This window comes from Adiantum capillus-veneris, chromosome 27, assembly GCF_014529385.1.
Source record: "Adiantum capillus-veneris isolate H3 chromosome 27, ASM1452938v2, whole genome shotgun sequence".
NCBI classification, from domain to species: Eukaryota; Viridiplantae; Streptophyta; class Polypodiopsida; order Polypodiales; family Pteridaceae; genus Adiantum; species Adiantum capillus-veneris.
Window position 1 is genome coordinate 127,646,459 of NC_140957.1, and position 14,541 is coordinate 127,660,999.

Consider the following 14,541-nt stretch of genomic DNA (forward strand, 5'->3'; position numbering starts at 1 on the left):
TGTGTCCCCCTTTCCCCTTTTGTGAGAGCTTTAGGTAAGTAATTAATGCAGCTAAACTCTCATTGGACCCCTCTGTCTCCTGGCCTATACGAATCAAGCAAGCCATTGGGCTGCTGAATGCTGATTGAATGCTGATTGGACCCCTTGGGAGACTATCCAATAGTCTTCTAGAGAGCTTAATTCTTATTCGTTCTTTTATTAAGTGTTTTTAAATTTATTAAACTAGATTTATTCTAGCCTAATTCTAATTGGTCCAACTCCATGGCCATCCAATAGGATTTGAGTACACCTTGTGGGCATCTGGGCTAGGGAGCTGACATGTGTCCCTCATTCCCTTTGTGTAAAGGGAGCTTGTGTGTGTGTGTGTGTGTGTGTGTTTCTCTCTCATACCCTACTTGCAAGGCTCGCCCCCTCCTATGTAGGGATTATGAAGACTTTTTTGGGACACACACAAAGCATCCAATTTCCCTAGTGTTTGGCCTTTGGACACAACCTTTGAATTTTGGAACATTAGCATTTTGCAAGTCTTAATGGACTGAACCTTAGGGTCGTTTTAGCCCATTGTTGAACCTTGATCTTTTGCAGATGGCCCTCCCTTTGGATCCCTATTGTGGCAAGTCTGTGAGCTTAACCAATATTTAGCTTTTTCTCCCCTGGCACTTCCCCATATTAAATGATCAATTTAACATGAGAAAATCATTTAGGAGAATTGGATATTAGTTATTATGACACAACAAAGTTCTTGGGGTTCAATGACAGCAAATTGAAATTCCAATGTGGAATGGCACATTAGGTATTAGGTGAGTTTGAGCTAGTGGAAGCACCAACCACATGGAAAACGAATGCCAAAAACTCTTTTGGTTATGAATTCATAAGGGAAATGGTGGTTGAAGGTTTTGAATAAGTAAAGGGGAGTCCAAAGTTAACTTAGGGGAAGAGAAAGGGAAAAAAGCTTTTGCGAAGGCAAAGAGCACTAGTGTCAGCGCTTCTGCTTGGCCTTTTTTTTTTTTTTGCAAAACTCACAATTGTGAGTGGATAGTATTAAGAACATCAGAAATGTACACCAACCTCGAGCTCAGACCGAGCCTTGAGGGTCAAAGATTACAAGTCTTCTGCTTGACTGAGAAACCACAACTACTCCTAGGCTTTACTTATTACAAGATGTCATCATGACATGTATTGTTCTAGACCAGTCTTCTGAGGCTTGTTTGCCTCAGATCATGTGGATCATCATTCTACTCTCTTGTATGATTTCACAAAATCTTGCCATAGCCAGATCCCCCTCAAACACGTGGCGATTCCTTGCTTGCCAAATATGGTGACAGAAGTAGTACCTGATTATTTGATGCAGACAAGAAGAGTAGGACTTCCCAACCTGTTACTACCAAAGAACAAATCAGTCTTGAAGAACTTAATTTGCCTCCTTTGAATCCACTTGCATATTTTCCCAGCCATGTCACTGATTTCCTGGCATTCCATGAAAAGGTGGGCTAGGTCTTCACTAGCTATTCTGCACCCGAGCAACGATCCAACCCAATTCCTCTTTCTTGTATCTTTACGCCCGTCGATAGAGAACCCCACATCACTTTTCACAGAAATATCTTCATATACTGAGGCCACCTTGGCTTCCAGATGTTCTTCATGAATCCCTCCCACCGTTTTTTCGTCCAGTGCCTCTTCCATAATTTGTTGAGGGGGTTACACAAATTAGCCTCATGCATTAATGCATGGTAAATGCCTTTAGAATGTGGTTTCCAAAAGAGGCTACTTTCGGACCATCTCCAAGCATCCCATTCAAAGTTGGATTCACAAATTGGCATCACCACCTTATCAAGCTCTTTCATCACCCTGTAGACTAGTAAGATCTCAAAGACATTCAGTTGAAATTGGATGGCTAAAGAGTCAGCAATTTTCCAGCACTTACTATTCCCATCCCAGAATTGCTCTAGTCGAACGAGCCCCTTATTATTCACATTCCTGGCCATTTCTATCCAATAGGGGCTTTGCGGCGATCCCAATATTTTAGAGATCCAAGGGGACCAATGCAAAATGGAGTTCTTAAAGTACCTTGTTGCTTCTCCCCATTCCAAAACCTCAGCTGCTCTTTTGCACTTCCTCATCAGTTCCCCTGAGATTCCACCAAATCTAAGATAAGACCACTTCGGGGCGAGAAGTTTGTCATGCATCACAACCCCCTCAGCACTTTCCCCCATTTGATCCAAGTTTATTGCATCAAACATTTCCTTGGTCATGATAGCCCAAGCTTGGTCCTGTTTAGCCAATGAGACCATAAATTTTGTACAAAGGGCCTTAGCATGGGATACAGGGTTAAGAATGCCGAGCCCTCCTTGGAGTCTATCGGGCGAGAAACTACCTCCCATCTAACCCACTGCCATGGCCAGGAGGTTTTTGTGTTGTTCTTCCAGAGAAAGCTTTTCATTGATTTTAAGAATTCTTTCCAGTTACACTTGGCCATCTTAAGCACGGGGCTGAGGAAAGCAATATACGGATCATAAAAGCATTAATCACTTAATTTGACTTTGGAAGGGGAGGAGAAAAAACTCCCATCTTCTCATTTTTGAGCTTATTTTTTCAAGGACCCATTGAAATCTTTGCCTGTGGGTTATGTCCACCCCTACGGGGGCTCCTAACGGTGTCTGAATACATTCCCTTTTGAGATAATCTCTCCTATCTAGACTACAGGGTCAAAAGAGTCGTTCTCCAATAGGGAGATATGTCTTGACTTCTCTATACTGCACTTGGATCCCCAGGTCACGGACAATGTTTGCACAATCTCCAGAGCTCTCCTGAGAACTTGAGGGAACACCTTCAAGAATAGAAGCGAATCATCTGCAAACATTTTGGCTAGTAGCTGGTCGTTGCCCGGTAATGCCAGACCTTGAATCTGTAATGAGAGGATGCGACCCGATGGCAAAAAGCAAGGGGACCAGGGGACATACTTGCTTAATAGACCTTTTAACCTCAAAAAAGCCCACAATTTTGTCATTGAACAGGAGGTCTGATTGGCTGCCAATGCCTAGTATGCGTATGAGGTGACAAAGGCGAGGCCCAAAGCCCAGAGCTCCCATGACTTCTTCTATATAGGACCATTCTATTCTATCATAGGATTTTGTGAGGTCGAGCTGCAAGAAGATGCACTCTTGCTTACAGAAGGATGCATACTCTATTCCTACCATTGCTACCAAGATATTGTCATATATAGATCTCCCTTTAATGAACCCGTGTTGATGGGGAGAAATGATCCGACTCAGGAGGGGGGCAAGTCTGAGAGCTATCGCCTTGGAAATAATTTTGTATGCTATTGACATCATCGTAATGGGACACCAATGTTTGAGTTGAGAGCAGCAGATCTGTTTGAGGATGGGCTTGATAAGCCCTCTCTTAACACTTGCATCCAACGACTCTTCGGAAATAGCTTGATTAGCCATCCGTGTGACTAGACCCTTGAGATCATCCCAAAATTCCCTGAAGAATTCAGCCATTAGTCCATCCCAACTGGGGGAATTTTTGTTGCCAAGAGCTTTTAGTCCCACTGAGAATTCTTCCTCAAAGAAGGCCATTTACATGCCGTTGGCTCCCTCCTGGGGAACCTTCTTTTCAACGCTCCCAAGTAACAACACTCGGCCTTCTTCCACTTCCTGAGATTGGTCTCTGGCTGGCCAATAATCTGGCTAAGATAATTGAGCATAAGTCCAGCCATCTCATCTTGGTTTTGAATTGTATTCCCTTTCTCATCATCCAACACTTGCACGTGGCCTCGACTCTTTCTCACTTTTAGAGCCCTAAACAAATGGCTTGGTTAGAAGGCTCTGGTTGAAGGAAAGTTTCCCTAGAGAGCAATCTCGCCTTCTTGATTTCCTCCAGCTGTTCGTTGGCCATGTGAGATTTAGCTTCAGCCATCGCTTGTGCTCATCCTCGGTAGCCAGTTCGACAGCCTTCCTAGAGGCTAATTGCGCTACCTCCTTTGTGAGATGTTTGATATGTGCCTCATTGGATTTTTTAACCCGAGGACCCAAAGTTTTGATATCTTTTGTTACACTCCTAACAAAGAGATTCCAAGCACTAGGTTTATTCATCCTCACATATTTCTTGAGCTTTCCCAACATTTTCTTGGTGATGCTTCTAAAGAAGAGAGGCTCTTTGAACAGGTGTGTCCCTGTAAACTAGAAGCTTTCTCTCCCCTCTCGGGGATTGCCTCCCCCCCCCCCCCCCCCCCCCCCTTTATCTTTCTTGAGTTGTAGGTGTAATGGCATGTTATCGGAGAGGCTTTTTGTTGAGATTACCTTCATCTCTAACGTCGATGAGATCTAGTCAGCTTGATGAGAGCAGTAGCATCTGTCCAGCCGGGAGGCAGTGCGGGCATACTGAAGGCTTGTGTAGGTGAATCCAGGCATGCTGTTCCATGGGCCCACTTCCCACAAGTCAATCATAGCCCACTTCTCACATAAGCTTAGCCATTTAGACTTTTCTGAGCCAGACACTATACTGGCGGAGCCTGTTTTGTCCTTGCTTTTCTCGACCATATTGAAATATCCAACCATTAGCCACTCCCCTTTGATCGGAGTATCCCTGAGATGCATCCACAGTTTAGCTCTATCCTTTGTGTTGCAAGGGCCATAAACATTTACTATGGTGATAGGTTGATCGTCCCATCTGATTCTAACACCAAGGACTCTTTCGGAGGGGTGGTTTAGAACCATCTTTGGCTCCAAATCCCTGTCAGCAATGAACAAGACACCACTAAAACCGTCACTTCCTTCCTCATAAAAGATAAATTTTTTTCCTACAGCTTGTTTTCTCTTACTACAAGCATCCAAATGGTGCTCTTGGATGGACTAGCAATTGACTACCTTCTCTTTCTTCACTTCTTCCCATAAGAGAGTGCCCTTCTTCCGGGTTTTCAATCCCTTCACGTTCCAAGATTGAATAGATATAGTATCCATCATTGGGAAAGGGGGACAAATTCTTCTGCCTCTAGGAACTCTTTAACATTTTAAGAAAGTTCAAAAAAAGAAAGTTTGGCCTTTTTTAAGAAAGTTGAAAAAAAGAAATTTTGAAAAAATATGGGGCGTTCTATAAAACACATTTTCACATATTTTTTGGGGCTGGAGTTCTTTTTGATCGACCATTTGGGTCTTTTGGGAGGTCCAAAGGGAGTTTTCTTGGAGGCCCTTCCCACAGAGGAGTGTGCCTGGAACTGAGTTCAATGGTGAAGCTAGTAGAGTAGCAGGGAGCCAGCAAGGGCTCGCTCCCATGAAGGTTTTTGCAGAGTAAAGGTTTGGAGGATGTGTATGTTCACTGAGCCGGCCATGCTTTGATACTCGTACTTGTGTGAAGGATTTTTTGTGAAAAAATAGAGAATTCATTGTGCCGTGTTGGTGCCAATTCTCCCCTCCCCCCCTTCATTTTCTCTTACTCTCGACTTTTGCGCGTGGTGTCAGTTTGTAGAAGTGTGTGCCACCCAAACCGACGATTCTTGTGTGTGGAGAGAGTGAGTCAGAACTTTGGTGTGTGTGGTGAGAGGGTTGAGTCTCAACTAAAGAATTCCCAGGCTCAATATGAACCCATAGATCAAGACAATTGTCCAAATCCCCAAAACCCTCCTATTGTGCAAGAAGAAATTAGGCGGCCCGTTGTCCCGATTCCAGGCCTATTAGCTCAACAATGGAGCATGAACAATGCCTATTATGAAGCTTTACAAAGGGTGGCTACAGACATGTATAATGTGGCAATGCAAGAACACACCCAAGACATGACACCATTCTATCACTACAAAATGAGCAAATAGAAGCTCACACCGAGTTGCACACATGCCAAAATGAACATGAAGAAGTCATGGTGGAAGCTCAAGTACCAAGACATACAACGAAAGATTCTAAAACTCAATTACTACTGAAACAATAGAAACTGGCCGATGCATACAAAGAACTAGTTGTAGCTCGAAGGGCCATATATGCACATAAAAGTGTCTAGAATTAGTCTTTTAAGATGCTGTGGAACATGCGGATACATTCAAAAACCAGATAGTCATAGAAAAAGTGCAGCTGGAAAGGTGCATAATGGAAAACATCAAGGCCAATTCATGACTGACAAGGGTTATAGACATAGGTGCTACAACATCCAATGCAAGTGCTAGAATCACAGAATTGGAGAGAGCTGTCTGACTGCAAGAACGCATCTAAAAAGATGCCATAGCTGCTGCACTAGCTTGCAAAGATGATCTCCAAAAAGAGAATACAGCTCTTAAAAAAGGAAACAAAGACTTGCAAGCCTTGGTGCCTGCACTTCAAGAAAATCTCAGCTATAGGAAGCCGGAGTTTACTCAAATGGATGATCATGGAGATGATGATCATGGTGAACATGGGGAATTTCAAAGAGAAACTGAAGGACAACAAGAACAACCATAATAGGAAAGGACAAATTCATCATTTGAAATTACTCACACATCACCAAAAGGTGGATAAAGCACAAGCACTATTCGAGAGACAAGATCGGGAGGCACAAGAAAGTCTATAGTGCCGAAAACTCTTCCTAAAAATACATACATGTTGATAGAGATAGCCATTAACAAAATGAAGGAACATGTTGCAACAACAAGAGAAGAGCACTGAAAATAGGAAATGGAATGGTAAATGAAAATCCTACATTCAGTCAATTTGCAGCTACTCAGACCTTCTAAAATCAATGAAGACTAGTATACTTGAGCTCTCCCACTCCCATTGATTCAATATGAGTGTACCACAAAGCTTCCATTGAGCAAGAGAAGTATAAAGCTCAATCTAGTGAGAAACAATGAAAATGGACAAAGGCATGGCTTAAAAAACATCTTGAGTAGCATATTTGCATGATGCAAACACCCACTCCACTTATTACCTTCTACCTAGTGCCAAGAGTCAATACTTAGAATCAACATGAGACACTACCAGGGATTTTATTAACGTAATCACGATCGGGTGATTACGTAAATAACTCTAGTATTTACACAAAAAAAATCACGTGATCACGTTAATTGTTAATGTGACTTTGATGATGACCTGCAAAAACCTATAGAGCCAATTAGCCCTCTAGGCTTTTCTAATTTCCGTGCTGGTCCCTCCGGGCTCTTTCATTTTCTCGGCGGGCCCGGCGGGTATATGCAGTAGCCTGGCGGGAGTAATCATATATAGTAAATAGTGTGCTAACCCTGGTCCTTTAGCTAGGCAAATCCTAGGGGAGTGTATCTGAGTGCCGGGTATTGTCATCTCCTTGTGAATTGACCTAAGGTTACAGAGTCACAGGTCCTTTTTTGGGCCGAACGTGATTCTTAATTCGGTAACCACTTCTAAAAAATTTTAATTCGTTTACCGACATAAAGATACAAAACCAAAACAACTGAAAACTTGGGGAAATATGCTCATTGCGAAGAAGCCATTGGTCCAAATGAGGGCTGTAATTGGTTTTAGAAGATGAGCATATGTAAATGACGAGTCGATAGTCAAGGGTTGGATGTCCTCTACTAGTGTACCGGGAATATAAAGATCCTTGAAGTCTTATATTTGAGTTGATTTACAATATAAGAGCTATAATCCTTGATTGGGTTGAAATAGCTTGTATATATTGAATTGGTTGCATGGGTGGGCTACAATCCTTCATTGGGTACAAGTAGTCCCCAATTGGGTGATTATATTGAAGATTTATTTGCATTAGTTCATGCATTGGTTTATATAGAGAGTACATTATTTATTACGATAGATTATTAGTGCATGAAATGACCAATTATATATTTTATTTCTTTCATTTGTTTTTTTGTAGCAAATGAAATTAGATGTGTCTTCTTGTTTGCAAATCAAAGTGGACATATAAATAATCATTATAATAATAATTGCATAGAGAGATTCATAGTATTGTTATGGTTATTACGCCATGTATACATTACATTGCAATGTGTATGATCGATATGTGGATTGACTTGCGTGCATTGAAAATCTCATATTGTGCATCATGGTTACTTTCATATTGAATGGTTTTTAAATTATAATACATATTGAAAATATAAAATTGTTTTCAGTTTGTAACATCTTGTTCTTTTCTCTTCAATTTTAATTTAAAAGAAATGGAGCAAAATGTGGGCACAAGTGGTAAGAATAAGCCAAAGAATAAAAAAGCTCCTACAAAGAGTGGGATTATGCTCACAACATATGCGGCCGATATATGGACTGGCAATGTAAATTTTGTCACACAACAAAATCTGGCGGTGCACCACGTATTAAAGGGATCATTTTCTGGGTAGCGCTAAAAACAATTATAGAAAATGTGAACATTCTTAGGCACCTGCAGTTGCAAAATGTTTGAGAGAAGAGCTCGCCAAAAAGGGTGGCAAGAGACGATAGATATATAGCTCTGTGCCTTCGAATCAAGAGTTCCTAGAGCCAAATATTAACTCCACAGATCCTATAGTGACGCCAACTAACCTTGGAGAACAACCTGCGCAAGGAGACAAAATTTCAGGCAGTGTTCCTTTTAAACGTCACAATGAAGGTGGACTTTGTCAAATGTATCAAAAATCATTACATCAAAGCTTTCGAGTGCAGTCTCTAGAAGAAGCACAAACAGCACTCGCCAAAGCAATATTCTTTACTGGAAGTGATTTGGTCATGGTAGACAGCAATCATTGGAAGGCTACTTGAAAGAAAATCGGTGAGTTTGGTCCAGGATTTTCATCTCCTTCTTATCACACGATAAGAAATGTTTTCTTGGACAAATGTTATATCGAAGTCAAAGAGCATGTTGGCAAAATAATACTTGGGAATATTTTACTTTCAGGATGTACGATTGTGAGTGATGGCTGGTCAAATGTTCAGAGAAGACCGTTGACCAATGTAATGCTGGTTTGTCCAAGGGGAGAAACGTTTATAAAGGTGATTGATAGTTTTGGTGCAATTAAAAGTGGCAAATACATTTCTGAGGTCTTGATTGATGTAATTAAAGAAATTGGTGCTAAACATGTCGTTCAAGTTGTGATGGACAACGCAAAGAATTGTAAAAATGTCAGTAAATTAATAAAGAAGTGCTTTCCACACATTTTTGCCAATGGTTGTAATACGCATAGCTTGAACTTGGTGCTGAAAGATTGGTACACTAGCGAAGAAACCACATGGTTTGCCAAAAAAATTGATACAGCATGTTAGGTTGTGAAATTTATCTTGAAACGACAGAGAGTGCTCGATTTGTAAAGGATGCGCATGTCAGTGATACTGAAACTTCTTGCTGAAACTCGGTTTTGCACACACTTTTATACCTTGGAATCACTTCTCCGTAATAAATGTGCTGTGATTGATACATTCAATTGCGCGTCCTTTGATGAATGGCAGCTTGAGCAGAAAGAAACAGTGAAGGATAAAATTACATGTCTATGTGGCAATGTAAACAAGGTTTCTTGGTGGAGGAGTGTAATGGATGCATACCATGTAATGATGCCCGTTATGTTCGCGATCCGCAATCTTGATCAAAGGGCGCCAAACTTGGGCAAAGTGAGGATGACATGGTGGTCAGTCCAACAGAGTCTTGAAAATCCTAAAGAGCTGAAAGAGTCTATAGTAGATAAGGAGTGGTGATTACTATTCTCTGGCAAATAACGGACAATTTTGGCTAAGTATTTTCATGCAAGGTGGAAGAGCGCTCATAGTCCACTCTATAGCGTGGCTTACATGCTCGATCCAGAGTATTGGAATTTAGATCTAATGTCCAATACATAGGTGGTAGGCGATTTCTATCACGTGGTTAACAAGTTCTACTCCAATGTTCATGACCGAATTGATTGCATCAAAGAAATGAGTGCATTTAGATTAAAAGAAGGTCCTTTTGTGAATGATTTTGTACAGGTAATCGCAAAAGAGCAACCTGCATGGAAGTGGTGGATGATGAATGGTGGAGAGAATTACTCTACCTTACGTCCTCTTGCAATGAAAGTACTCGCACAATGTGTAGCAAATTCAAGTTCAGAGAGAAACTGAGTATGTACAAGTATGTGCATAGCACTATTCGCAACAGACTATTAGCAGACAGAGCAGAGAAATTAGTGTATATGTATTGCAACAAAAAGATACTGAATCGCATCAAAAGTGTTGGCTACGAGGAGGAAATGCCAACCTGGTTGTATGATTGTCAAAACGAAAATGAAGAATATTTCATTGTTGGTGTATCTCAATGCACTGTAGACAAAATAGAAGAGAATTTGATAATAGATATGGAGGTTGAATTACAAGGAGAACCACAACACTCAGACTTAGAACCAGATAACAACTCAACTGATTCAATATAGCTTGAGAGTAGAATGAGCAAATGTCAAAAACCATTGTAAAAGACCTTGTATTCAAATGTGTTTTGAGTAATTACAATGCTTCATATTCTCGATAGTACATGCGAGGGACTAATAATTGAAGGAGTACGAGCGGAAGTGCGACGCGAGAGAGAGTGCGAGAAGAAGAGCATCGAGTAATCATCTATAAATGTCCTAAAGTAAGAAGCTCCCCCTAGAGATAGGTTAGGCATAGGTGAAAAGTGTGAATGCTATGCTCAAACCATCTGGAGGTGCATAATTACTCAAAGCTGTGCGAAAAGTGTCCCAACTTTCCGACAATGTGATCAACAAGAACATAGCTCTAACAGGTTCATCAAACTTGACACCTTGAGCTAACAACTGACTATAGATTGTGTTGAATTCATTCAGATGATTCGACATAGGTGTCCCTTCTTTCATCTTCAAGTCAACAAGCTTCTTAAGCCAGTATACCTGTGAAGCTACACTCTGCTTCTCATAAAGATCACTCAGCTTTAACCATGCTTGATAAGCTGACATCTCGTCTGCTACATTGAAGTAAACGCTTTCTGCCAAAGTCAGCATAATGGTGGAAAGTGCCAATTCATCCATTTCTCTCCATTCATCTTCGTCCATATCTTCTGGTTTTATCCCTTTGAGATTTATAGGTTTTATCTGCTTATTTTGTACCAACACGTGCCAAATATGCTTCTTCCACAATGGGAAACTGGTTCCATCCAGCTTCTTGATATTGTAAAGAGCAGTGTCCTGTGATCCAGCCATAGCTACGCTTCATAGTGGTTTACTTTCCTGGGAAAAATTCGGCAGAGTTTCCCCTGTAAACTAACCTGTGAACCAATATCAACCTGTCAAATGAACCAAGAAAGCTTCAGATTCTGCATAAATTTTGGTAGAGTCTCCTTTGAAAAATGGCTCTGGTGTACTCAAAAAACAGACCAAAAAACAGCTCAAAAAACACTATCTCTCTGACACTGTAAGCTACGGGTAAACCTATCCTGCACCTGTACTGTCTCTCACTGTCCTGTCATTGTCCTATAAGCATAGACTGCGACAATGCCTCAACGTCCGTAAAGCAAAGATGCAATCCCAACTGTCTAACTCACAGTCAATACATCATAGCTGCCTATCTAAGGGTGCTCGAGGGATCGCTCAAAGACCTGTATCACCGAAAGGATCTCAACATTCGAGAATCCCCCAGCTCAATAAAACGTCACTCGACCCTCAAAAAAGGCTGCAGTAAATCTGACAGTACATAGACTTCCCACAAAGTCATACATCCACACATTTCCCACTATATGCTGTAACCGCTGCGGCGGTTGTTTGCTGCGTGCGTGACTCACAGCCAGCAAACCCTCAACAGACATACATCATCTCTGACAATACATCCCATGTGGAAGTACCTGCAATGTCAGGATGAAATCTGGAATATCAAGCAGCAAACACAAGCTATCTGATGAACTAGTGGATGTCGCCTACAAACTGTGTGTAGATGCGCCCGTGTCGTATGTGACACGTCTCCAAGAACTGTGAGCTGTCCTTCGATGTGTAGATAGCAACAAATCAACACTCTAGGAGTGTCGATATCCTCAGCACCTGCAGTCGAAGGCCGAAAAACCCAAATTTGCAGAGTCGGATCTGCACCCGCCGAGACTACGTAGTCGAAAATGGCCTGCGCAGACCTTTGTCGAAGCCGAACGGTGACTGAGATGACCTCAGAATGAAATTCTGAGCACACCGAGCCCTTCGATCTCTCCCACGAGATTTGGGGCCGTGTCTTTGCCTGTTGAATTTCACTCCAATCTGAGCTGGTGACTCTAGCCTCCTGCAGTGCTGCCCCGAGCCTCGATCTGAGCTCTGATACCAGTTGAAGGAGTACGAGCGGAAGTGCGACGCGAGAGAGAGTGCGAGAAGAAGAGCACTACGATATGGTGAACTCGCTCTATTGTAATGTGTAGAGCATAGTGAGTTTTTATTAGGTTTTTACAAAAGAATATGTGTACATACCTGGCGGCCCGCCCACTTACCTAGGCGACCACATTGGGCTTTATACCCCAACAATAATTGACGGGCGTCGTTTAACCAATGACGAACGCGTCGCATAGACGAGGTTTCAGTCGTATAAGCAAGAATATTTTTTTTAAAAAAAATCGGCCATCACATAAACAACCACTGCCGTTGCATAATCGATGACTTGAATTTATAGTCGTGGCATAATCGACGCTTCAAATTGGGCCTTGCTTAAACGACGTAGCGAAACGAGGCTCCTTGCGACGCCTGCACACTGCCCCTTCTCTCATGCGACGAGGCACTTCTATATTATTGTTGCAAAGCCTTTGAAATGTGACTCACGGGAAATTATACACAGTAGCGAGCTCCACGGCAGCGCTACAGCAAAATACGCAAAACAAGAGCAGGTACTCCCCCCCCCCCCCCCCCCCCTCCCTCCCCCCCTCTTCTTCATCACTTGCCTCTTTAGTGAAAAATGCAATACCGCAGGTCTATGTAATTCAAAGGTGTGACCAAACGGGTAGGAGAGATAGGAATTTCTATTAACGATAGTGAGAGGGAGAGGAGTCTGTAGCGCTGAGTGTATGTGTGTGTCTTAAGAGGCTCCGTGAGAGCGAGAGGAAGTTATCACATGGACTACGTGCAGCCGTGCTACGTGTGTGTGTGTGTGTGTGTGTGTGTGTGTGTGTGTGTGTGTGTGTGTGTGTGTGTGTGTGTGTGTGTGTGTGTTTGTGTGTGTGTGTGTGTGTGTGTGTGTGAGCTTATGCATGTGGGCATGCACACAGAGAGAGAGAGAGAGAGAGAGAGAGAGAGAGAGAGAGAGAGAGAGAGAGAGAGAGAGAGAGAGAGAGAGAGGCACAACAAGCTCCTGCGACGTGGATACAAGAAGAGGGGAAAAGAACCCGAAGAATGGCCATGCCTCTCAACCTCCGCTTCAATTCATGGGCTTAACATGTGAAAACTGAGACACAAAAATTGGAGTCTCCAAGCTTGGGTTTGAATATTGCACTTTGTTAGTGCCTGCAAAATAGGTTCAGAGCTATGTTTCAAAAAAACAGTTCAATGTGTGAGTGTGCATGTGTGTAGGCGTGCAGGTTGTGTGAGAAGGAGACCTTAATACTGCGTGCATGTACGAGAGTGTGTGTGTGTGTGTGCGCGTGCGCGCATATGCAATGACAACTCAAAAGAAAACCTCTATCATCACACAGCTTCACCAGCATATAAGTAAGAGTGCGCATTGATACAGATAGAAGAAGCAGAGCGCAATATATAAAGGGGAAAAAGCTAGCTTCAAGCAGTGTATGTGTATACACCTGCGTGCAGCTTGGCAACAACTAAGCTGCAGGTGTTGCTATGGTGGAAGGATACACCCACATCTTGAGCTTGAGATGACTGGTTTTCCTCTGTTGGTAGGGAAGACCTCCTTCTTATCTTTAACAAGCTCCTTTGAAGCCTCCGTTTTTGGCACATGGTAGAGGCTCGTCTTGCTATCAAAGCGAAGAACGTATGCCTGATTACATCCCACATAAAGCCTCTCCCCCAGTGTGTCAATAATGTAGTAAGCTTCTTTGCATACCTTCAATAGGAAAAGATGATCATTCCAGCTCACAATGTAGAGCTGAAATCCCCCATTGGGCTGCAAGCCTACACTCTGCTGATCTATTCCTGCCCAAATCTCTTCAAAAGACTTCTCACATTGCAATAAATTGTTGTAGGTGTCATCTAGCCCCTCAGGTTGGAAAAAGCCAATGAAGGGACGCTCATGATCCACTGCTAGTGGTCGTATTCTTGTGTTTATGACAGTCTCAAGGTCAAAGTGTCCATCCACAAACTTTCTTCTATAGGCCTCAACATCAAATAGCTTTCGCCACGCTGCAGATCCTTCTCGGATGAGGGTGTCATATTCGGCCTTGATGGGCATACAATTTAGGTTCTTGTGTAGCCAATCAGCGATCACTACAACAAGGGTCGTGCACACACTCTCGCCGGCTGCTCTTTCGCTCCTTTGATCAATAGAGGCAAAAAATATAGATGTAGAGAACTTCATGTTACCATCCCTACTCACCAAATCTTTATGTTCCTAGCTTCCTATAGTGAAAAGCTCCTCTCCAAAGTCCAAGCATTCAGATATCGCTGAAGAAAGCATTGCTTTCTTCTCATTCTGACAAACACAAAAAAAGCTTATTTCCATATAC

The 14,541-nt window shown here is 42.3% G+C and overlaps 1 protein-coding gene across 1 annotated transcript; it reads right to left on the bottom strand.

Moving 5' to 3' along the window:
• Nucleotides 1–13,697: 13,697 nt before the first annotated feature.
• Nucleotides 13,698–14,492, bottom strand: LOC147422734 (uncharacterized). The gene has a single exon (XM_086503806.1). It carries the CDS (start codon nucleotides 14,391–14,393, stop codon nucleotides 13,698–13,700), a length of 696 nt encoding a protein of 231 aa, XP_086359932.1. The 5' UTR covers nucleotides 14,394–14,492.
• Nucleotides 14,493–14,541: the final 49 nt, after the last annotated feature.

Bases quoted from the DNA above. Each gene is read 5' to 3' on its own strand.
- LOC147422734 (XM_086503806.1), bottom strand. From the start codon at position 14,393: ATGAAGTTCTCTACATCTATATTTTTTGCCTCTATTGATCAAAGGAGC.